Here is a 24179-nt window from a genome sequence, read left to right on the forward strand (position 1 = left end):
GTTTTCATTTTGCCTAAAAAAACTTAATTAAGATCAAGTTTTTAATGAAAATGTTCATTTGAAATAAAATATTGTATCTTATCTAAAATAAAATGTGAGGTTGCAAAACTCATTTTCACATTTTAGGAGTTTAAACAAATTTTATTTTATTTTTTAAAAAAACTAAAATCTCACCACAAAAAGCTTCAACTAAAATTCCAAAAGAAAACACCCAAAAACCCCAATAAAAAATAATTGTAAAATATCTCAACTGTTGGGGTGCAACAATAGCACTCTTAAGCCCTATAATAATTTACCAAAATAATGTTTCTCAAAAGGTATGATGTTGAATTTTATAAAAAAGTCTGATTTACTCTCACTAAATACCAATTAGTTTTTCATTGTGAGATGATTAAAGCTCAATTCAAAATCAACTAAAAACAAGATAAAAAAAAACCTTAGCTAATATCCCATAAAAATAAAAAATTCATAATAGAATCTTACTACAAAAAACCTTAACCAAATTCCCAACATAAAACATCCATGAATAACCTCTAGAAATATTGTAAATGCTCCTTAAGGAAAAAAAAAATTGTATTGTTGAAGTTTAAATATAATTGCATATTAGTTTTCTTTATTGTTTTAATACTTAATATAAATAAAATATTATAAAATAAACAATTTAATATTTAACACTATTAAACATTAAAATTCTATTTTAGAATTAAGTAAAAAAATAAACATCATCTTAATTATTAACTAATCGAGTATCCTTAATAAAAAAATTTACTTTTGTGAAACTTGTAATAAATAAAATTTGATCCACATAAATCATTTAAATGAAAATAATGAATTGTTTGAGATAAAATAGTTATAAAACGTAGACAAATAATATAAAGATAAATAAAATAAATACAAATAAAAGTATTCTAATGAATCATTTCCCAATAAAATTAAGGATTATTTAATTAAAAATAAATAAAAAATCTAAATTTAGAAATCCAAAACCTTATATATATATATTTAATCTTTTTGATAAAAAGGGTCTCATTATTTTTATTATAAATGTAATATTTTTTTTTAAGAAACTAAATGTAAATTATAGAAATAGTGAAAGAGATTTATGTAAAAAATTAGTTTATTTTATTTTATTTTAACTAATTAATTCTAAAATTAAAAAAGAAGATTATTTTCACGATTTGATAGTTGTTTTCCCCAATGTGTCAAAATAACCTTATACGTTTTTAAATAATTTATTAATCTATAAGTTTTTAATTAAGATTAATAAAGTAATTTATACATGTATAAGTTTCTAATTAATAAAATTTTATTTTATTTTTATATTTTCATCGTAAAAACGAAGACGAGAAAATAATTTTTCTTGACATAAAAATAAAATTTTTATTTATTCAGGGTACATGGGCGCGTAGGTGTGTCACCGTGTGTGTAAGTCTGCTCTGGTGGCGGTGGAAAGAAGACGATGCCAGGTCCGACGGTAGAGATGGAGCCAGTGGAGCCACAGTCTCTGAAGAAGCTCAGTTTCAAATCCCTAAAGCGAGCTCTCGATCTCTTCTCTCCAATCCATGGTCACTTTGCTCCTCCCGATCCCGAAAGGTCTCTCTTTCTTTTCTTCTCGTTTGTTCTCTTAAAAACCCTAATTTATCTCTTTTCGTGTTGTGCCTTATGCTTCGACGTAATTGAAGCTTTTTTTTATTTTTTTTATGGTGCAGTAAGAAGATACGGCTGAGCCATAAGGTGGTGAATATTTCTTTTATTTTTTTTATTTTTTTATTTTTAAAGCAGTGTTAAGGTTGATGATTTGATCGGTTCTCGTGATTTTGTTTTCTTTGATAAAAATTTATATTATTGAAATTTTTGTAGAAGATGAAAACTGGCATAAACAGTGTTCATTTGAACCTTTAGTTTCTCTCGATGTGTATTTGCCTATGTCAAAATATTGATAGTGTTATTGTTTAGGGCTCCATTCATGAAGCAATTGTGTTTTTATCATTTTGATTGGAAATGCAATTCAATTTACAGATTCAGCTAGAATATGGAGGCATCAAAAGTGCTACGAACCCTAATCAAGCCAATTCTACCCAACCAGATGGCAATAGTCAAGCCTCAGCTCCTTCTAATGCCCTTGCTCTTCCCGGTATCTTGTTTTTTCCTTTCTAGGCTTCTAATACTATGACTAATGGCTTTGAATCATACAGGAATTCTTTCATATGTACAATTGTATATCAATATATTTAATGCTAGAAATTCTTGTTAAGTATCAGACAGAAACATAAAATTTGCCCTAGTTCCATTTTAAAGTGTTAACAAGTGAAAAACACTGATGTTGATTCTTAAGTAGGTTCTATTGCTTTCAACTTGAGGTGGTTGAAACTTTTGGTGGTAGTTTGGGCAAATTGAACCATAATGTCTTGCAGGCTGATGACAGTTTAGCATTGGAGAAGAATTGCTTCTTTTGATGGAGCCAAAATCTTGTTGCTTTTGGGTTTGGAAATAGAGGCTGTTGGACAGGTTACAGGATCAATTATATATAAAACTGAGTTATATCTTGATTATTGGCTTAGGATTTTCTCTGTAATTGGCTATGGAAGAGTGATTGTCCAAACTAGTGACGCAGTGGGGTAAAAGGCATCTATTTTAGGGATGAAATTGGTTTTGGACTGATATATATTTGCCTTGTAGTGTGCCTAAAAACATATTTCTCTGGTTTCTTATTTTTTTTCCTTGGGATTCCCTTTTTTGGTTATGCAGGTACTGAAAATTCTAAGGATCCACAGACAGGGGGAACTCAAAATGCTTTAGTTGTCGGTCCATCAGTGCAACAAAAGGGATTGTATGTATATTCATTTTCGTGGCAGCTGTTTTAGGGGGTTTTTCAACCACAGTTCTGCTTCTTTCTTATTTGTTACATTCCCTTCCTGGCATCTCTTATTTTGCTCTTATAACTGATATTAAAATCCCCTACACTTGCCATAGGGTCACTGGTGGAGCCAGAAATGTAAGGTTGAGGTTTGCATAATAGAAAAATTTTGTTTCAAGGGGGGCAATATGATACAAAGACGTAAATTTGGCTTAGTTATTAAGTGAATTTGGTTTTTGAAGGGGGTGGGGGGGCAGTACTTGCCTCCGCTGGGAATATGCTGGCTCCGCCAGTGCATAGGGGTGGGTTTAGAGATGGATTTCCTGGAATACCCCTAAACTTTGACCAAGAAGAGATTCATTGTTACCTTAATTGTATATGGGGCACTCAAAATCTGAATGCCAGAAGGTTGATATTGATTAAGGACTAATCTCATATTCCAGAGGCATAAAGACCATTGTTTTCTAATTTTTTGTGTGTCATTTCATGTATGGGGGGAACCTTTGCTATTGGACTGCATTGGAGCTCATGGATACTTGTTTCTAATTTTTTGTGTGTCATTTCATGTATGCGGGAAACCTTTGCTATTGGACTGCATTGGTGCTCATGGATATTATTATTTTTTTTTTTCCAGAAATGATGTCGGTCATCTGGGTAAAAGCACTGCAGTTGTTTCCTCTTCTGGGCCATCTGAAAGGTTCTTGATGTTTTCTTTCCTTATTTCCTTTGGCCCCTTTGAGTTACGTCAATTATTCTTCTATTCAGGCAAATACTTATGTTTATTAATTTACTTCTTGTGTAATGACTGAGATTAAACATGCAATAAGTTTATGTTATTGTTTTAGAATTTTTAAACGGCTGCTTGGATCAATGCAGGGCTAGAAAAAAGGAAGTTTGATACAGCTAAAAAATTAAATTGTTTTTGAAGTAGAAACATGTCTTGCTCTAATATTTCAATATTTTTCAGTCCTACATTGATTTGATTTCATATGACACGTACAGGACTGACTGATGGCATACTATAATATGGAATTTTGCTATATTTTTATCATTTTTATGCATTCATAATCCCATGTGGGTTATTCACATTCAACTTATTAGTTTGTAAACTATGCTTTCAAGGTGCCCTTAAAGTTCTCTTTGAGATCCCATTAGACAATTGCGTTCACTCACTGGAACATTTTAGGTTCTGATATATATTCTGCATATTTTCCATCATTTTACATTTATTCTCCAGTTGAAATCTTTGAAAAAATTGTAGGTTTTGGCTTAAAAGCTCTCTGTTTTCTAGGAACCTATCAACTTCAGCTATCATGGAAAGAATCCCAAGCAAATGGCCACGTCCTGTATGGCGTCCTCCATGGAGAAATTACAGGGTAAGAGTTTTTTATTGGTGACTGGGTTGGAAGTATTGTGTTGTTTATTTTGTCATTTAAGTTAAATTTGGTTTTCCTTTTTGTAATAACAATAATAAGATGTTTTCCTTGTTTTATCACGTTATGTGGTAATTGTTTACAACATTTTTTATTCTCTGCTCCTTCATGGTGTTTAATTGTCTATCAGTTGCCATGTGGCAAGATTGTGAGTCCTGAAGCCTTTTGCTCTTCCTAGCCCTGTCCTTGGGTCATTGACTTTGTTTAAAACCGAGTCATTTGTGCCATGATTTTCAATTAAAGTACACATGCAAACTTTTACCAGTTCGCTTGAAATGCTTACAATTCATCTACCTCCACTTGTTGAGTTATCTCTTTTCCTCAGCCATCATATTAATCCCTCCTTCATCATTGATGAAATCATCTGTTGGCTATATTGGGGACTACATTCCTTGTAGTTTCTGCATTTTTTGACCTTCTTGCCAACATGAACTGTTCTTTGACAGATGGAGGCATGCTCACTGCTATTAACCTCACTTCTCCTACCTGCTGTAGCATAAGCCTCTTCTCTTCCCCTTCCTCCAAATCCCAGTCGCCACCACGAGCTTGCGTCTCCGCTCTCTGCCGTTCCTCTCTCTCCGTTTCCCACCTATAGAGTGATGAGATGAGAGGGGGAAAGAGGTGGTTTGCGATTGAGTCAAAGTTGTTTGAGGTTTCAGTAGAGGAAGTCAGAGGGAAGATACGAGGTACCATTGTGGAAAGAAGTAGAGGTTTATCCTCCTGGATCAGATTTGGGGTGACAAGTTTGAGAAATTTTCTAGAAGGTCTTGAAGAATGCTGCAGGGAGGAAAGGAAAGGAAGGTTAGCAAAAGTGTGGGAGGAAGAGGGTAGAAAGTTTAAAGTGGAAAGATGCGAAAATGGGGCAGGGAGATATATTCTCTGTTCAGTTATTGATGTGGAGTCTAAGAGGTTTTGTTTAGTGGTCCCTGAAGGTAAGGGTTTACCAGGAGGGTGGGCTTTGTTTGCTGAGAAACTATGGGATTTAGGGGTAGTAATGCAAGAGGAAGTAAAGGTGGAAGAAGCCCTACGAGGTGAGTCAAAATCAAAAGGGGTGTTAACTGAAAATAAGGTAGAAAGCTGCAATGAAAAGAAGGAGGTGGGGGAGAAGAAGCTTTTTGTGGATGTGACCAAGAAGCCGGTTGGAAAGCAAGGAGATGCTTTATGGCTTCAAGTAGGAGGGAGAGGATTAAGGAATAGGGAGAAGGGACTGGGCAAGTGCCTTGTTGGTAGTTGGGGTACTGGGTCAGTGGGGGAGCCGGAGTAGCAGACGTTTAGAAAATGGGGGGAACACGTTTGGAACTTAAGAAAAGGATTGAGAGTGCTGAGTATGGGAGGACCTCTCATGATGCTAGAGTTCGAAGATGAGGAAGAAGCAAAGAGAACACTAAAGAGGGGACGTGTAAATTTAAGGACAAAGTGTTGCATTTAGAGAGATAGAGCGTGGAGGCAGGCTGCTTAAAGGCAGGAAGCCAAACAAAGGATGTCTGGGTAAGAGTGGTGGGACTCCCGTTTCATTGCTGAAGTGAAGAAATTTTTAAGAGAATAGGAGACTATTGTGGAGGCTTTGTTGAGACGGATGGAGAAACAAAGAACTACTATCAGCTCTAGTGGGCCAGAATTTTGGTGAAGAACAGGGGGAACTTTTTTCCGGGAACTATGCATTTAGTGGTTGATGAATACTGTTATGCATTACAGTTGTGGTGGGAAAGGCTGCCATGGTTATCTAAGGTGGTGTCGATGAAGAAGATGAAGGGGGGAGAGAAGGAGAAGGCAAGGGAAGAAAGGGAAGTGGGCTCATGCACGGAGAGTAGTAGTAGCAAAGGAAAGGAAATGTGGCGTGTTGCAGAGGTTGAGGGGGTAGATTCAGTCAGAAAAGATGGAGGGGAAGAAAAGCTTGATGGAGACGAGACGGTTGGTAAAGCTGAAACTTTATCAGCTTTGGGGAAGAAGTATGGTGGTAAAGGGAAAGGAGAGGTGGGCTTAAGTGAAGGGGTTATTAGGCCTGAGCAGTGTAAGTCCACGGTTGAAGTCTCTCAAGTCCATCTGGATTGGGCTTTAAAAGTGAGGAAGAAGCTAAGTGGGTTGTGGGACTGCTGGGAAAAGGGGCAGTCCAGCGGAGGGTCGGGGCGGGCCTACAGTGAAGGCCATTCAAGCCCTCCTCGTTTTGGGCCAAATGGGGTGGAGTGTAGGCCCAGTATGGGTCTTTCAGAGGAACAACCAAGTGAAGCTTTGTGGGCTTGCCATTCTTTTAGGCCCACAAAGGAAAGTCGTTTAAAAGAAGCTAAGGCTTCTTTCGGTCGGCCGCTTTCAGTAAACTGGTTTGAAGAGCAGCTCCTGCCTGGCGAGATGGTTGTTGCAGCGGAGAGAAGTGAGAATGGAAGGGCTTCCTGTGCGGACGAGTGGTTGATGGAGGAAAATGCCATGTATTCCACTCTTAAGCCTTCTACGGTTTGCTTGTGGGGGGGATGGGTCTCTTCTTCATCTATTTTCTCGGGGGGGAGGGGGGGAGTTGTGATGGCAATGGAAGAAAGGTGTGAAATCGACACTGTGGTGAAGGAAAGTGAAGGGAGGTTAAACTTTACTCCGTTGAGAGTGTGTTCGGTGGAAGAAAGGGACGATCAGATGGGAGTGGGTATTTCTTTTTTGGTGGAAGAGGGGAGGGACGATAGGGCTGAGAAAGAAGATGATGACGAGGATTCTTGGAGGTATAGTTGTCTGGCAAGATTTTGTCAGTACTTGGGAATGCCTGCGGAGGGCTTTGAAAGAGAAATCTTGCAACTCCTTAACAGAATAAGGGAAAGAAGGGATGTTTCCGAGAGGGTCACCGGAAGAAAGAGGAAAGGCCAGAGACTATCAAAATTTGACTGGGAGTTAAAGAAACTAGAGTAGTCAATGAATTATGGTGGAATAGAAGGGGATCGGGGCCATCAAGAGGCTGTTAGATGAAGTTAAGAATCCTGTCGTGGAATGTAAGGGTGGCAAACGATAGGGAAAAGAGAAAATTAATAAAGGAGGTGATTAAATCACAGAAGGTTGACTTAGTGCGTCTCCAGGAAACAAAAATCCAGGAGATGTCGAATGGTTTGGTCAAAAGCCTCAGGGTTGGAAGATGCTTGGAGTGGGGGGTTTTAAATTCCAGGGGGGCAGCTGGGGGGGTTTTGGTGTTTTGGGATAATAGGATACTGCAATTAGAGGAGATGGAGGTGGGCAAATTTACTATTTCTTGTCGTTTTAAGAACTGAGAGGATGGTTTCTGTTGGTGTTTCTCAAGAGTTTATGGCCCCACGGTGAAAGTCGAGAGAGAAGAACTTTGGAGTGAGTTGGGGCCAATTAGAGGGATATGGAATGAACCTTGGTGCGTAGCAAGAGATTTCAACATGATCAGATTCCTCTCTGAGAGGAGCAGAGGGGGTCGATTGTCCCAAGAGATGAGGAGATTTTCAGAGGTGGTCGAGGAGCTAGATTTAAGGGACTTGCCTCTTCAAGGAGGGAGTTTCACGTGGTGTGGAGGTCTTAATAATCGATCAAAGTCAAGAATTGATCGATTCCTTATTTCTGAGGAGTGGGAATCTCATTTCTAGGGGGTGGTCCAAACTGTTTTGGCTAGGCCGATTTCTAATCATGCCCTGGTTCTTCTAGATGGGGGAGGAATGAGGAGAGGACCCACGCCTTTTAGATTTGAGAATATGTGGCTGAAAAGTGAGGGCTTTAAAGAGGTGCTAAAATAGTGGTGGGAGGGGATTCAAGTGAGCGGATCAACTAGTTTCATCTTGACTAAGAAATTGAAGGCTTTAAAACCTTTGTTTTTTTTGATAAGCAAACACAATTCAATAAAAGAAAAGGCTGAATAGCCCCAACGTATACAGGGTGTATACAAGGCAACAAAGGCCAACCAAGCAAAAAGCCAAAAAACAAACCACCCCTTAACTGGAGGCAAACCACTCCAGGAAATCTATAAGGGAAAGTGGCTCCTCTACCATATACAATTTAGCCCAACCCCAGAAATTACATATAAAAGAATATTTAAACCTCTGAATTGCTAAACCCCCCCTCCCCTTAAAGGCTAATCTATTCCTTTCCAAACCATCCAAAAAATGAATAACGGAATGGAATTTCAGAATTTTTTCCTTTTTTTCCCCACAAAAGCACCCCCCAACTATATAAAACCTCCTTTACAGTATTAGGGAACACCCACTTGACCCCAACTAAACCCAACACTAAGTCCCAAAGCACTCTAGCCACTGTACAATGAATAAGTAAATGATCCACACTTTCCGCTTCGCAAGCACACAAAAAACACCGATTAGGAAGCTGCCAGTCTCTCTTTTGGAGCCTATCAAGAGTCAAAATCTTTTCCCAAGTCGCTTCCCACGCAAAAAACATGATTTTAGTTGGGACTCTTCCCACCCAAATCTTGTTTTTCGGAAAGTTGACCTCCATAGGCCTATCCAGCCAGCTATACGCTTCCTTCACTTTAAACTGCCCACTTCCCCCGCCCTTCCAAGAAATCGAGTCATCCTCCCAAGTTAACCTAAGTCCTCTCAACGCTTGGAGCAACTTGCCTACCATCTCCACCTCCTAGTCATTAAAATCCCTTATAAAACTCAAATTCCAGCCCCCTTCCCCTGCATTCTGGTCCCACAAGTCTTCAACTGTTGCATTTCTATTGGCTGCCAAAATGTAGAGATGCGGAAACCTTTGGGACAGCGCTGCCTCCTCGCACCACACATCAGTCCAGAATTTGATTTTGTTACCTTTCCCCACAATAAACACCATTTTGTCCCAGCACCATCCAACTTCCTTTAAGATCTCCTTCCACACCTCCACCCCACACGCACCCACCGCCTTTTTGGTCTTCCAACCATAATCCTCTTGACCAAACTTAGCCATCAGCACTTGCTTCCAAAGGGCCTCCTTATCCGAAGCGAATCTCCAAGTCCATTTGCCAAGTAATGCTTTATTCATAATGATAAACTTCCTAATTCCCAGCCCCCCATTCTCCTTATCCCCACACACCACTTCCCATTTAACCATATGAACTTTCCTCTCCATGTGACCCCCCCCCCCCCCCCAAAAAAAAAGTCTCTTTGCAATTTTTCTAACCTTCTTGCCATAGAACAGGGCATACGAAATAAAGACATCTGATACACTGGCATGCTTACCATAGAGCTTTTGATTAGAGTGATTCTCCCACCCTTTGAAATATATTGGCTCTTCCAAAGGGCGAGCCTCCTTCTCATTTTCTTTTCTACCCCATCCCACCCATAGGCAGCATTATTAGGCACCCCCAAAGGTAGCTCCAAATACACAGTTGGCAGCTGCCCCACCCTACACCCTAACTCCACAGCCAGCTCCTCTATCCTTTGCACCTCCCCTACTGGAATAATCTCGCTTTTAGCCAAATTAATTCTTAACCTGGACGCGGCTTCAAACCAGAACAAAATCCAATTTAAATTCGTTAAATACTCCTTCTTCGCCTCATAAAAGACAATGGTGTCATCTGCAAAAAGCAGATGAGCAATGTGGACAGCTCGCCCTCTATCGCGTTGAATTTTGCACCCTGAGATGAAACCCCCCTCCATAGCCCTTCTGATAAGAATACTCAACACTTCCATCCCCATGACAAAAAGGTAAGGGGACAGGGGGTCCCCTTGTCGCAGCCCTTTTGAACTCGAAAAGAAACCAGTTGGCGTTCTGTTCACCATAATTGAAAATTTGGCTGTGGAAATACACCACCACATCCACCTCAGCCACTTAGCGCCAAATCCCATTTTTTCCATGACCTTCAAGAGGAATTGCCAGTTGATACTGTCATAGGCCTTCTCTATATCTAGCTTGCAGATAACCCCCTTATCCCCCTTCTTATTCCAGAAGTCTATCGCTTCATTTGCTATTAGAGAGGCGTCAAGAATCTGCCTACCCGTAACAAACGTGTTCTGATCGTGGGATACTACTTTACCTATTACTTTCTTAAGCCTATTGGCCAACACCTTTGCCATCAGCTTATAGAGACCCCCCAATAGGCTGATGGGTCTGAAGTCTCCTAAATCCTCAGCCCCTCCTTTCTTAGGAATCAGCACCAGAAACGTGTTGTTAATACTCTTAAGGAACGTATTCTGGACATGGAGCTCCTTAAACATCTCCATTATTTCCTCCTTGACGAAATCCCAATAGCATTGCCAAAAGAAAACAGAGAACCCGTCAAGGCCTGGGGCTTTATCCCCATTCATTTCCATTAGGGCTGACTGGACTTCACCCTCCGTGAAGGGAGCCTCCAAAATCTCTGCCTCTTGCATGCTAATTTGATTAAAAGGAAGGCTTCCAATGTCCGCCTTCCACCCCGAATTTTCTGAAAATTGCTGCTGAAAAGCATTTGCTACCCTTTCTCTAATTTCACGCTCCTCTGTTAGTCTAATCCCATTGATTTTAATTCTGTCCATGTGATTAATTCTCCTATGGGCAGAAGCCATTCGGTGGAAGTATCCCGTGTTCCTATCACCTGCCTTCAACCAAAGTTCCCTAGACACCTGCCTCCAATGAGTTTCTTCCAGATCTACCCACTTGGCATAATCCTCCTTGGCTTCCTTCTTACAAGCTAATTCCTCCATTGCCAAGCTTCTTTCATCCTCCACTCTGTCCCAAAACTCCACTTGCTGGATCGCAGCCTCCTTGTTACTTTCTAGATTACCAAACTTCTCCCTATTCCAAACTTTAAGTTTCTGCTTCAGTTCCTTCAATTTTGCCGACAATCTAAAACTGGCGCTGCCCCTGACCTCTATTCCCCACCACCAACTCCGGATTAAATCCTTAAACCCCTCGACTTTGAACCACATGTTTTCGAATCTGAAGGGGGCAAGCCCTCTCCTCCAACTACCCCCCTCAAGTAGTACTGGAAAGTGATTCGAGGTCGGCTTGGGAAGCCTGCGCTGGCTCACCCTACTAAACTGATCAAGCCAGCAAGGGGACACCAAAAATCTATCTAGACGAGCCTTTGACAGACTATTCAAACCCCCACTCCACGTGAAGGCACCCCCTTGCAATTGAAGGTCCACAAGACCTAGCTCATCTACAACTTCCGCAAACCTCCTCATGGCTGAAGATACTCTTCCTTGCCTACTTCTCTCACCTTGAGCCAGGGTAATGTTGAAATCACCACCTAGACACCAAGGCCCCTCCCAAATTCCTCTGATCGCCCCTACTTCTTCCCACTACCACTCCCTTTCAATTCTAATGAACGGGCCATATACCCCCGTAAAAGCCCAAGTCACCCCATTCTCCATAGTTCTGAATCTGCAGGATAAAGAGAACTGACCCACCTCCCACTCCAACGGCTCCAGTGCTCTTTTATCCCAACAAATTAGGATACCCCCAGCCGAGCTACACGCATTCAGGGCTTTCCACTCTAAAAACCTACCCGTCCCTAAACTTCTCACCACCCTGTCAGTCATATCCTGAATTTTTGTCTCTTGGATACAGAAAAGGTCCACCTTCTACTTCTTAATGACCGATTTAATAACCTTCCTTTTCAAGCTTTCGTTCATCCCTCTCACATTCCAGCTCAACAGTTTGAAATTCATTAATCAACCTCCGTCTGCACCCCTTTGCCCTGAATAGGGCCTTTCTTTTTGCCATCCCCCTCACAATTCACTGAGCATTCCAACCTCTTTAGCTCCCTTTCAAACCTCGATTTTTCCAATAAATCCTTTACTATGAATCTTTTCCCTTCTTTTCCTGATTTTGACTAAAAAATTTAAAATATCCTTTTCCAGACCATCAGTCGAAAAGCCCAGAAATTGGCTGAACCTTGCTAGACTACTTTCTTGCCAATCCAGGTCCCCTTCCCCTCTTTCTTCTTGAATCTCAAACTGTGAGGGCCCCCCCTCCTGTTCCCTTGCCGTTGCTAGAGGGCCTTTGAATTCAACCATGTCCCAGCAAGCACTACCACTCGCCCTAGAGCCAGCTGCACCTTGCCTTTGTAATTCCCTGCCATTCTGGCAGACCTCCCTTAATACCCTAGAATGATCAAAGAACTCCCCCTCTGGAGTCCGATCAAGAGAAAATAGAGAAGAAAGAGACGGATTCCCCGATTCCCAGAAAACCCCTAGAGAAGATAAAGCCTCATACCTCATAGCTTCATCCTGTAGAACACTGTCTACCATCGCCTTGAGGGGGCTGACCTTCTGAGCAATCTCAGTTTCCTTCTCTCTCGCTCTTAGGAATTCAAGCTCAATGTTAGCTTCACCAAGCAGTCCAGAGAGAACTAAGGCCTCCATCGGGCCTGATTTAGGTTGCCTCACCTTCGGGCCTGTTCTCTTCTTACTTGGAGGCCCACCTAGCTGTGCCCCATTCTCCTGCATCCAACTCGAGGACGGCCCGCTACACTTGCTTTGATTCGAAAGCCCAAATCGCGGCCCAAGGTCCTCCTCCAACACTTTCTCCTTGCCTTTTGGGCCTTTCGATCTGCCTGTCGGCCCAAGCCCACCACTTCTAACTTCTTTTGACCCTACTAATCCAAATGTTGAAAGCAGGCTAGGCCCCCCGTCCCTCCTCATACCTAGATTGGGTCCATTAAGCCCATCCAATGTCAACCCATCTTCCGCCCCATCCTTTGACGCCCGAAGCATCGACCCGAATTGGATCCGGCCCACCGACGAGACCCTACCCATCCCGTCCGCCTGCACTTCCGTCACATCGTCTGACCGTAGTAGTGCCTCGAGACCTGCACTGCCCCACTCCTCCACTCGCCGGCCAGCGCGTGCGCCTCCGTCATCCCTTTCCTCACGAACTGTTGCTCCCCGACAGTCCTCCGTCTTCTGTCTGATCATCGGCTTTACTTCCCACCAGAGCGGAAGGTGATATGTGGTCTCTTCCACTCCGATTTCTATCGAGCTTGGCAACTCGCCTCTCTTTGTCTTCACTAGAATCCTCGCCCACCGAAGGTTTTCCATTTTCTCCGTCGAGGCATCCATGGAAACAAAGCCCCCACATTCATCTCCCACCCTTCGCAAAATGCTAGGAACCTAGAGCGACAACGGCAAACCTTTAATCCTCACCCAAAGTTCCTCTTCTATATCCCCTTCTTCCAAACACCCATAGCTCGGACTCCACCGCTCCAGATCAACGTGAATCCCCCCCACCAACCTTTCCCCGACATTGAAGATTTTCCTGGCTTCTGCCGCCTTTTCAAATTCCAATAGGGCTTGACCCTCATCCATCCAGGCCAACCCTAACTTCCCTTTTAACTCCCAAGCATTCTCCATCCGCCATCCCATCCTCGCCAAATCCCTTCCTTCTGCTGCCTTAGGGTTCCATTTTCCCACCAAGCATTGTCCCAACCGATCCACATTTCTGCGGATGTCCTCTTCCTTAAATTCCATCCTGAACCAGATGCTATTCCTATTCCCCATTTCAGATGACACTCTTTCGGGGATTGGCTCGCCATTGTTTTCCTCCCTTTTATCAGTCCTTTTAAACAAGTTCCGCACCACATCCGCCATAACTGGCCATCCTTCTCTACCCCCTCTGCCTCTCGGGATGCAGATACTGAACCTTTTCTCCTCCGCATCTACCACTCCTAGCCTGATAAAGCTTCCTGCCTTGTTAACTTCACGCACCATGGAATACCTTCTCCAGTTTTCCTTCCATCCCTTCTCCCATTTGTCGTTTTTCCCATCCTTAATACACTGTTCAAGCCCTTCCAGAAACATCCCGACACTTGCCGGCCCCAATCTCACCCATGAGGACACACCTTTTTTACTTTCTACAATGAATATTAGGGTTTTACCTCTTCTCTTCTCCACCTCTACTTCAAAGGTTTTCGATTTCACCCCGAACTTCTGCCTTTTCCGATTTGATTCCACCTCGTCATCGTCACCCTTCCCCACGCTCTCACCCTCTTTCTCTCTCATCGAGTTACACGATCAAAGCAACTATCATAAACTTTAATTATGGCTTTAAAACCTTTGTTAAGAAACTGGAATAAAGAGGTGTTTGGACAGATTGACTGCGAGAAGCAGAAAACATGGATTTTAATAGATTATTGGGACAAGGAATAAAGGGGTCGATCTCTGTCAATGGAAGAAGAAGAGACTAGGAAGGAGGCAAGGGAGTTATATAAGAAGTGGGTTTTATTGGAAGAAGTCTCATGGAGGCAAAAGTCTAGGGAAATCTGGCTGAAAAAAGGGGATAGAAACACCAAGTTTTTTTCATAAAATGACAAATGCTCACAGGAGGAGGAATCAGCTGAATAGAATAAAGGTGAATGAGAGGTATTTAACTGAGGAAAGTGAAATCAAAGAGGAGATTGACAGAAATTTTCAAGAGTTGTTGACAGATCCAGGCGAATGGAAGCCTAGTATAGACGGGTTAATTTTTGAAAGGCTGGAAGCAGGGGATGTGGAGAGGTTGGAGAAGCCCTTTTCAGAGGAGGAGGTTTTTGAGGCGTTGGAATATTGTTGTGGAGAAAAAGTACCAGGGCCAGATGGCTTCTCAATGGCCTTTTGGCAATTTGCGTGGGAAGGAGGAAGTTATGAATTTGTTTAGATAGTTTCATGAGACGGGGAGATTTGTAAGAAGCTTGAATGCAACTTTCTTAGTTTTGATTCCTAAGAAAGGGGGGTTGAGGACTTGAAGGACTTTAGGCCAATAAATTTGGTGGGAGGGCTTTACAAATGGTTGGCTAACAGGTTAAAAAGAGTGTTAGCCAAAGTGATATCATTGTCTCAAAATGCTTTTGTGGAGGGGTGGCAAATTATGGACACAATTCTGATCGCAAATGAGGCAATAGATTCAATTCTGAAAAGTAATAATGGGGCAATTTTATGCAAATTAGATATCGAGAAAGCCTATGATCATGTGGATTGGTCATTTCTTTTAGCGGTGTTGGGGAAAATGGGATTTGGAGGAAGGTGGTGTAGTTGGATAAAATGGTGTTTATCCATTGTCAGTTTTTCGGTCTTGGTGAATGGCAGTCCAACGGTTTTTTTCCAGGGCTCAAAGGGCTTAAGGCAAGGAGACCCCCTTTCGCCTTATCTATTCGTAATAGTGATGGAGGCTTTCAGCTGTTTGATGAAAAGAACACTTGCTGGAGGTTTTTTGATGCCTTGTATTGTGCGGGGAAGAAGGGTGAAGGGGTCCAGATTACACATTTATTGTTTGCTGATGACACGTTGGTGTTTTGTGAAGCTAAAGAGGATCAGTTGACTCACTTGTGTTGGCTGTTAATGTGGTTTGAGGCTTTGTCGGGGTTAAAAGTGAATATGGAAAAAAGTGAATTGATCCTAGTTGGTAGAGTTGAAAATGTGAGAGAGTTGGCGGATGAATATGGATATAAAGTGGGAAATTTGCCATCCACCTATTTAGGAATGCCTTTAGGTGCCCCTTTCAAATCTATCGGTGTATGGGATGGAATAGAGGAAATATTCAGAAAGAGATTGACTATGTGGAAGTGTCAATACATCTCAAAAGGAGGAAGGATTACTTTAATTCGGAGTACTCTGTCCAACCTTCCGATCTATTTTATGTCCATCTTCCATTTACCTAGGGCGGTTAGGATGAGGTTGGAAAAAATACAAAGGGATTTTCTGTGGGGAGGTGGCTCTCTTGAGCAAAAACCTCACTTAGTAAGGTGGCCGATTGTGTGTGAAGACAAAACTAAAGGAGGCTTGGGGGTTAAGAGCCTTGGTTTGTTCAATAAGGCTCTCTTGGGCAAATGGTCTTGGCGTTTTGCTAACGAAAAAAAGGCCCTTTGGAATCAGGTGATTAGAAGGAAGTATGGGGAGGAAATTGGAGGATGGAGATCTTGTGAGATAAGGGAGGCTTACAGAGTTGGTTTGTGGAAAACTATAAATAAGGTGGGACAACTTGTAACCCCTTTTTTTGGCTTTGAGGTGGGGGATGATAAGAATGTGAGGTTTTAGAAAGATAAGTGGTGTAGTACCAGCCCCTTACGTGAGGCTTTCCCTTCACTTTTTGCATTAGCAACGTCAAAAGAGGCTTGGGTAAATGAAGTTTGGACAGCCAAGGGGGATAGGAGGGGAAGTTGGACTCCTACTTTCAATAGGCTGTTTAATGATTGAGAGGTGGAAGAAGTGGGAAGGTTACTTTGTTATTTGGAAGGGAAGATGGTGAGGGTGGATGAAGAGGACAGAGTGAGTTGGGTGAAATCAAAGGACGGGGTTTTTTTTGGTAAAGTCCTTGTATAAGGCAATGCAGCCGGCTTCTTCAGCTTTGTTCCCTTCAAAGATTATTTGGAGGTCATGTGCTCAGCCCAAGATTAGCTTCTTTGTGTGGGAGGCTTCGTGGGGTAGAGTTTTGACTCTGGATCGGTTGCAAAAGAGAGGTTGGGTTTTGGAAAATAGGTGTTTTCTTTGTCAAAAGTGTGAGGAGTCGATTGACCACCTTCTCCTTCATTACGAAAGAACAAGGGAGGTGTGGACTTTGTTCCTTTCTTTCTTTGGAGTTTCTTGGGTTTTTCCACGTTCGGTGAAGGAAACTCTCATAGGTTAGAGAGCTCCTTTGTGGGCAAGAAGAGGAAGGTGGCGTGGCTTTTGGGGCCGTTATGCTTGTTTTGGGTTATATGGAAGACTAGGAATTCAATTGCTTTTGAGGACGGTGTGTTGTCCATCCAAAAGCTGAAAATTTCTTTTGTGTATTTACTTTGGTCGGAAACCAAATTGTGGATAAAAGATGGACCTTCGACCTTAATAGATTTTATTGAATGGGTGTGTAGGCATTAAGGAAGAGGGTTTTTTTGTGCTCTCTTTGTGGTTTGGGTTCTTTTGTAAGGGGGTGAGTTGTTCTTCTCTGTATCTATTTGAGTCGCTTCTTTAGTGCCTCTTTTGCAATATACATTTTTTCTTACTGATAAAAAAAAAATAAAAAATGAACTGTTCTTTGACATTCTTTAACCTGTCTGTAGGTCATTAGTGGCCATTTAGGATGGGTGAGATCTATTGCATTCGATCCAAGTAATTCATGGTTTTGTACTGGCTCTGCAGATCGCACAATTAAGGTAATGAATTAAACTTTATTTACCTATATGAAAACTAATGTTATTTCCCTGCAGATAATTCTTGTAAGTGATTTGCTCATGTGGTTCTGCAATAGATACACAGATTAGTAGTGTACATAAGTTCTGTGTTATTGTGGTCTCTCAGAGGTGACCTTTGAGAGAGAGAGAGAGAGAGAGAGAGAGAGTGTATGCGCAGGGAAGTGTAGTTATGTTTATCAGAAAATATTGCAAGGTAAATTTGGACTGATAATTTGTAAAGTGCTCTATCCTATCAAAGTCATTGTAAAATTTGATCACAATTTTTCCGTTGTCAGTAATTTGGGCAGATTGTATTCCGAGTTATTATTTTTTTGGGGAGATTTTATCAACCAAATACCATGATATTGGAGTATAAGATCTCCTCTGTTCTATCATATTTCAAAAAGGTTTGGATTTTTGCGTTCTCTAGGAACAGCTTCTGAGGGTTTCTTTTCCTAAATTTTGGTTGACAAGATATGGGATGTAGGAAGCGGAAGGCTAAAGCTCACGTTAACAGGACACATTGAACAAATACGAGGTTAGTTTATTGTCATAATTTCTATTGGCTTTATTTCTGCTGGCTAATCATATACAGTGTTTACTTTGCAGGCCTTGCTGTTAGCAACAAACATACATATATGTTCTCAGCTGGTGATGACAAACAAGTTAAATGCTGGGACCTTGAACAGAATAAGGTTAGAACCTTTTTTAAACTCACCGCTGAATCCTGTACTACAAGTGACTAAATTCATATGCTATATATTTTTCTTTGTTCAGGTTATTCGGTCTTATCATGGTCATCTGAGTGGGGTTTATTGTTTGGCACTTCATCCCACAATTGACATTTTGCTTACTGGGGGACGTGATTCTGTCTGCCGGGTATGAAGTTCATCAGTACGGATATAAATGGTTTTTTGCAATATTGTTGCTAATGCAGTATTTCAAGCTCTTTGTTAGAGGGTGCATTTAGTTGAAATTTGGAATGGAAAGATGATGCACATGTCAATGCAACATTGTTTGTCAGGTCTGGGATATCCGCAGCAAGATGCAAATTCATGCACTGTCTGGACATGATAATACAGTTTGCTCAGTTTTTACCCGACCTACGGTATGTGGATCCTTCTGCAGTGGGAAGATATGATGGTTATAACCTGCTTGGGCAGAAATTTATGTTTTGTTCCTTCTATTATCCTATTTTTCCTCTGTGTGGTGTATATCTACTAAATCCATATTATCTTGTTGTAGTGTTTATTGATATCCTTATTGATTGATTGATTTTTCATTGTTTATCGTATCAAAACAAAATTTATAACCTAATTCAACTATGCTAAGGTAACTCTTGCCTGATCAAAAAGGGTTTTTAGCAAAAACTACTATAGTATAGTGGTTTTAGGTGTCGTCCATTGGGATGGATTATTTCCGATAATTAAGGCTTGAATGGGGGAAAAAAAATAATTGTGATAAAGTGAAATTGAATTGAGAATTTATAATGAACGATCAAAATAACAATGATTTCAAATTGAGAAGAACAATAACATGTAAAACAAGATAAAATTAATAATGAAAAGAAATTCTCGGAGTTAGAATTTTCTAGAAAACAATCTCTATGATGAATAGATGTTGAGATTTATTTTTCATTAAGTTAGATTGAAAATCTAAATTCTCATCTAAACCGATTTTCGATTTAGCCTTAAGTCTAGATGTAATTTCTCTTCAAATTAGGTTATTTAATCCAAAAGATCAATTTAAACCATATATTCAATTCATCTTTAATTATCTTCTAATGATTTATATAATACGACTATTCAATCTCATCAAATCTAGCTTTAAGAATTTAATGAATCTACTTAGTTTGCATTATAGTAGTAATTCAAGACAACTTGAAGAGAAAAATCCCCAAAATCCAAGTCATCAATCAATTGGATCAAATTACCTTGGCAATTAAAGCTCATTTCTCTAATTCACCATAGATCTTACTTCTAGATCCTCCTTCCTGCGAGAAAGATGAGATTTAGCCACTCATGCTTGGAGATTTGGTCTCACAAGGCATGTTTGGCTAGTGAGAAAATGAAAGAAAATAGAGAATTCTATTGAGAGAGTTTCTAGAAAATTCTACAATCAAAAGTGTTCAAAAAGTTTTTACATGAGAGATTTAGGTTTCTATGTATAGGCCAAGGTCAAGTGGAGACTTGGCAACCTTTGGTTGGCCTTTTAGAACCCTTCCGGATTCACAAATCTAGAGTTTAGCATCAAAATCATCATTTAGCATGGGCGTGTGAAATTCAGTTGAGTAGCAGCAGCAGCAAGGAGCTTTCTGGACGATTTCACATTAACATGCGGAATTTCGCATGTTAATGTGAAATCACTTCAAACATCCTTCTTGGACTGCGACAGAAATTTCCTTGTTTGGTCCAATTCGCATAGTCATACGAAATTTTCACATGATTATGTGAACTTGCAATATATGGTTTTTGAGCTCATCTTCAATTCAATTAATCTCTTTTGTCACTCAATGCATCAAAATCACACCTTGAAAATGACTCCAAACCTCATAAAAATCGTTAGTAACTCTTGCAAGGGCAACAACATATTAATTGGGTATTTTAGACATAATTACTACTTAAAGATGTTAACTACATGACAATTGTTGTTTATAATATGTTCTTTTTGAGTAGTAATCACTTATTGATATAAGTTAGGAACCTGTGAATTTTATGGTGTTATAATTTTCTGCTAAAATTTGGTCTTTTGTGTGTGCTGGGCTTACGACTTCTCACCAAACAAAAACTGTCCTTGGTATTCATGAAACTTGTTGAGTGTTAGTAAAAAATTTTGCCCACTAAAAGGATACAGATTTAAGGTCTGACATGGAAATATCCAAAAGAAAGGAGCATCATTTATTTAATAATGGAAACTGCCACAAGCACTGATGTCCAACATGGACCTTAGGTTCTAAAATGATATGGGGAAAATGTAGGATGTTATAGGATTCTATTCCTCTTATGTAGCTTATGCACAAAGATACATTGTAAGCATAGAATCCCTTTTATTATGATTTAACTTAACCATGGTCTGTATGCTTCCAGGATCCACAAGTTGTAACTGGCTCCCACGACACAACCATTAAGTTCTGGGACCTTAGATATGGTAATTTTTATTTTTGGGATTGATTTGGTTTATGTTAGGTTGTTTTTTTTCAGTCCTTCCAGTTTTGGCATATGATTGCTCCTGTCTTGCAGGAAAGACGATGGCAACTCTCACACACCATAAGAAATCTGTGAGGGCAATGGCACTGCATCCTAAAGAGTATGCCCTTGTACATGATCATTTGTTCATTGTGTGAAATAACGGGGCTAGGGTTGATTGTGACATTGTATCTCAAGTTTTGTTTTCCTTTTTCATCCTTGAAAGTTAATGTCATCGTTCTTTTCTTTTTTCCAGGCATACTTTTGCATCTGCATCAGCTGACAACATAAAGAAATTTAATCTTCCGAAAGGGGAATTTTTGCACAACATGCTGTGAGTTTTCCAACAAACTCTATGTTTGTATATTTCCAATTACCAAAACTAGATATACAATTGCTCTTTTGTGATTTGAATATATGCATAATGATTTAGAATATTCACTGGACAGAACAGCAATGTGTGCATCCAAATTTGTTCTCCTCCATTGAGAAGTTTTCCAATTTATTGAATTCTTGACTATCAGACAACTTCACCAAGGAGTAAAGAACCTATATTTTGTAGCATATATATTTATTGAATCCTTGCCTATTGTTTTCAGTTTTTACCTGATGGTAGTATCTCCATTCTGTATCACACTGTTTGTGAAGATCATATATTAATATTTTCATTTGAATGTTAGAGGGTAATCAAGTCAGTATTTTTTATTTTAATTTATATTTTTAGATAGGCAAACAACAATTATATTAACAGCGCCTAACAAGAGGGTACACAAAAGGATACACGGTGCATATAAAGAGGAGAGAAACAAAAAGCAAGTCCTTGTTTAGAGCTCAGTTAGTTAATGAAGTCCACCTTAGACATTGAAAAATCTCTTATGTACACTTTAATCCACTTAAAAAAAAAATTATACATAACGGATTTTTTATTTTGATTCCCTTAACTTTGAGGAAGAATGTCATTTGGCATCTATAGAGGTTGATGATGATGAATATAATAAAGTCATTGTACGCACGATTTTTTCATGAAAAAAACTTGTGGCCAAATTAAAAATTATTTCAGGAATATGGTACAATTTTTAGTTGGTCCTCTAGTTCTTCTATTAAGAAACTAGACTTGGGCATTGACTCGGTTTGAACCTTGGCATCTATTGGGCCGGGCTTGGACCTTGGCATAGCTCATGTTCATTGAGGGCATGAACGCTTGATCTCTTATTGAAGACTCCTTTGAATCTTGAAAGGCTTTTAAGAACTTTATTAGTCTTCAAAGCAAGCTTTCTCTAACTCTTTTCAAGTGCAGAAGTCTTCTTGTGTTTGTGATTTTGAAAAATAAGGAGGAGGTATTTATAGGTGTTAAAGACATACATATTTGGAAAACCTTATTCATTTTAAAGTTAATATTTAGGTAGATTTTAAAACATATTTGGATAGTTTTAACTCTTAAAATATTATTTTTAATTAAAAATTAATATTTAGGAAACCTAGCAAAACATATTTGGATACTTTTGAATTTATTTTTAATGAGAATTGATGTATACCTTTTCACTTATTAAATTCCCTATTTTATTTATTGTGATAATTATATCTTAATTACCGAAATTCTTATTTCTTATTTAATTTGAAGGTAACTTGTCTTCCTTTTGTGTGGGATCATGTGACAAGTGTCACAATTTGATTTGATAGAATTATAGCCAAGTGACAATTTTATTCTGTTACATGTATTATTGTATATTTTTTTTATGACATGTGGCTATCAATAAGTGGTTAAATTTTTTTGTCTTTTGGCCTTTTTGAAGGCGGGTGTATAGGTATTGTATACTTAGAGTCGCTATTTTAGTGTCTCTTTTTTAATGAAATTTATTTACTTATCAAAAAAAAATAAGTGGTTAAATTTTTTTATCAGTCTACAGTCATGCACAAAAATATGGAGGCAATTTATGGCTCATCAAGTGGTTAGCATAGTATCCCTATTAGCAATGAAGTATTAATTCATCACCTTATTCTCTGATTTTTCCTTTTATCATGTTGTTTTAGGTTTGAGTTCTTGCAATCTGCAGTAGAATTTAGGAATCACTTTTTTTTTTTTTTCTATAATTCTGAGGAATGAGAGATGTTAAATAAATACAGAGCCGGGTTCTTGTCAACAATTGAGGTACATGTATGGAAGATGGAATACTTATTGCAGCCAATTTAGTTTGTTATAGATTAGTTATACTGGTCCATATTTGGTATAGAAGAAATTATAAAATGTGGTAGTCATGGAGTTGTTTGAAAATAGGGTGTTTTAGGATTTCAATTGATGACTTCGTTTTTATCTTAGTAATGACTCTTTTCCATGCTTCTGTGATTATCAAATGTTTATGTCGAACAACCAACATATTCAATTTGCATGGGATGTCCAAGGACCCTGACATTTTTTATTTTTTATTTCAATTTTATAGATTATCTTCATTTGTTATTGTGAGTTTGAGTTTGATGCTATTAATCTTATAAGAGGGTTGGTATTCTTTTGAGCAGGTCCCAGCAGAAAACCATCATAAATGCTATGGCTGTCAATGAAGAAGGTGTGATGGCTACAGCAGGTGTGACACATTAAACTTTTTCTGATAAATTTCGTTTGAGATTATTAGCTGGGAGTTTTTGTCTATATTTACTGAAAGCTGATGGCATTAAGCCATTTTGAATTAGTATTCCATATAAAACAAAGTTGAAACAGCATCTTTAAAAAAATATCTAAACCTGTGTTTTTGGGTTACTAAAGGCGACAATGGGAGTATGTGGTTCTGGGATTGGAAGAGTGGTCACAATTTTCAGCAAGCCCAAACAATTGTACAGCCTGGTATGTATCTAATGCTCTTGGTTATTGCTGTTTGTAGAAAGGAGAAAATGATCAAATATTGATCTATACTTTTGTTTCAGGCTCACTGGATAGTGAAGCTGGCATCTATGCTCTATCCTATGACTTAACTGGTTCGAGGTTGGTCACTTGTGAAGCAGACAAGACTATTAAAATGTGGAAAGAAGATGAAAATGCCACCCCAGAAACTCATCCTCTAAATTTCAAGCCACCTAAAGATATTAGGCGGTTCTAGTGGTCATGCTTATGTCCTTTTGGTTGGTGCCGTCTTTAGAAAATTCTAAGTAATTTCTTTCCAGTGTTTTCTTTAATTGGCTTGGCTGACAAATATGCCAGCAATTTAGTGGCTTATGTGTACCTGAGGAGAGTCTTACCCAGTTTTAAAGTTGGGTTGTCAAAGTTCTGTTGTAATTTGGAAACTTGATTTCAAACCAGCTGTAGTCACTAGCTCAGAACAGAGAAGAAAGGAGATGATGGAGGACTAACGGATTTGCTTTTCTTTTTCCTTGAGAAATCATGGATCAACACACTCACCTTTGATTCTAAGGTAATATTTGCTAGTCTTCTTCCAACAATCGCCCTAAAATTCATGGTCATTGCCCTGCATGTTCCCTTCGGTAGGCAGACATCATTAACACAATCCATGAAATTTGTAGGGACACCACTGTAAATTTAAATTGTTTTTAATGTAAATCCCAAGTCCGTAATCTTTATAACCTCAATCAAAGCATAGTCATCCATTTTAATGGGGCTTGCTCTGTTCATATTTTGACTTCAAATTATTTGGGCCCAGATGACTTTGAGAATCACAAGTTTTGTG

General features: G+C 39.5%; 1 protein-coding gene across 1 annotated transcript; it reads left to right on the forward strand.

The window, feature by feature from the left end:
- The first annotated feature begins 1319 nt into the window (after positions 1–1319).
- LOC100248018 (protein pleiotropic regulatory locus 1) lies at positions 1320–23873 on the forward strand. The gene is made up of 17 exons (XM_002262955.5): positions 1320–1593; positions 1710–1734; positions 2020–2134; positions 2749–2830; positions 3492–3554; positions 4149–4233; positions 17210–17302; positions 17795–17858; positions 17930–18015; positions 18098–18199; positions 18345–18428; positions 20407–20467; positions 20560–20626; positions 20762–20839; positions 23020–23084; positions 23264–23341; positions 23422–23873. Exons 1-17 carry the CDS (start codon positions 1460–1462, stop codon positions 23592–23594), a joined length of 1455 nt encoding a protein of 484 aa, XP_002262991.2. The 5' UTR covers positions 1320–1459; the 3' UTR covers positions 23595–23873.
- The last annotated feature ends 306 nt before the right edge of the window (positions 23874–24179 follow it).

This window comes from Vitis vinifera, chromosome 5 (genome assembly GCF_030704535.1).
Source record: "Vitis vinifera cultivar Pinot Noir 40024 chromosome 5, ASM3070453v1".
In the NCBI taxonomy this organism is placed as follows: Eukaryota; Viridiplantae; Streptophyta; class Magnoliopsida; order Vitales; family Vitaceae; genus Vitis; species Vitis vinifera.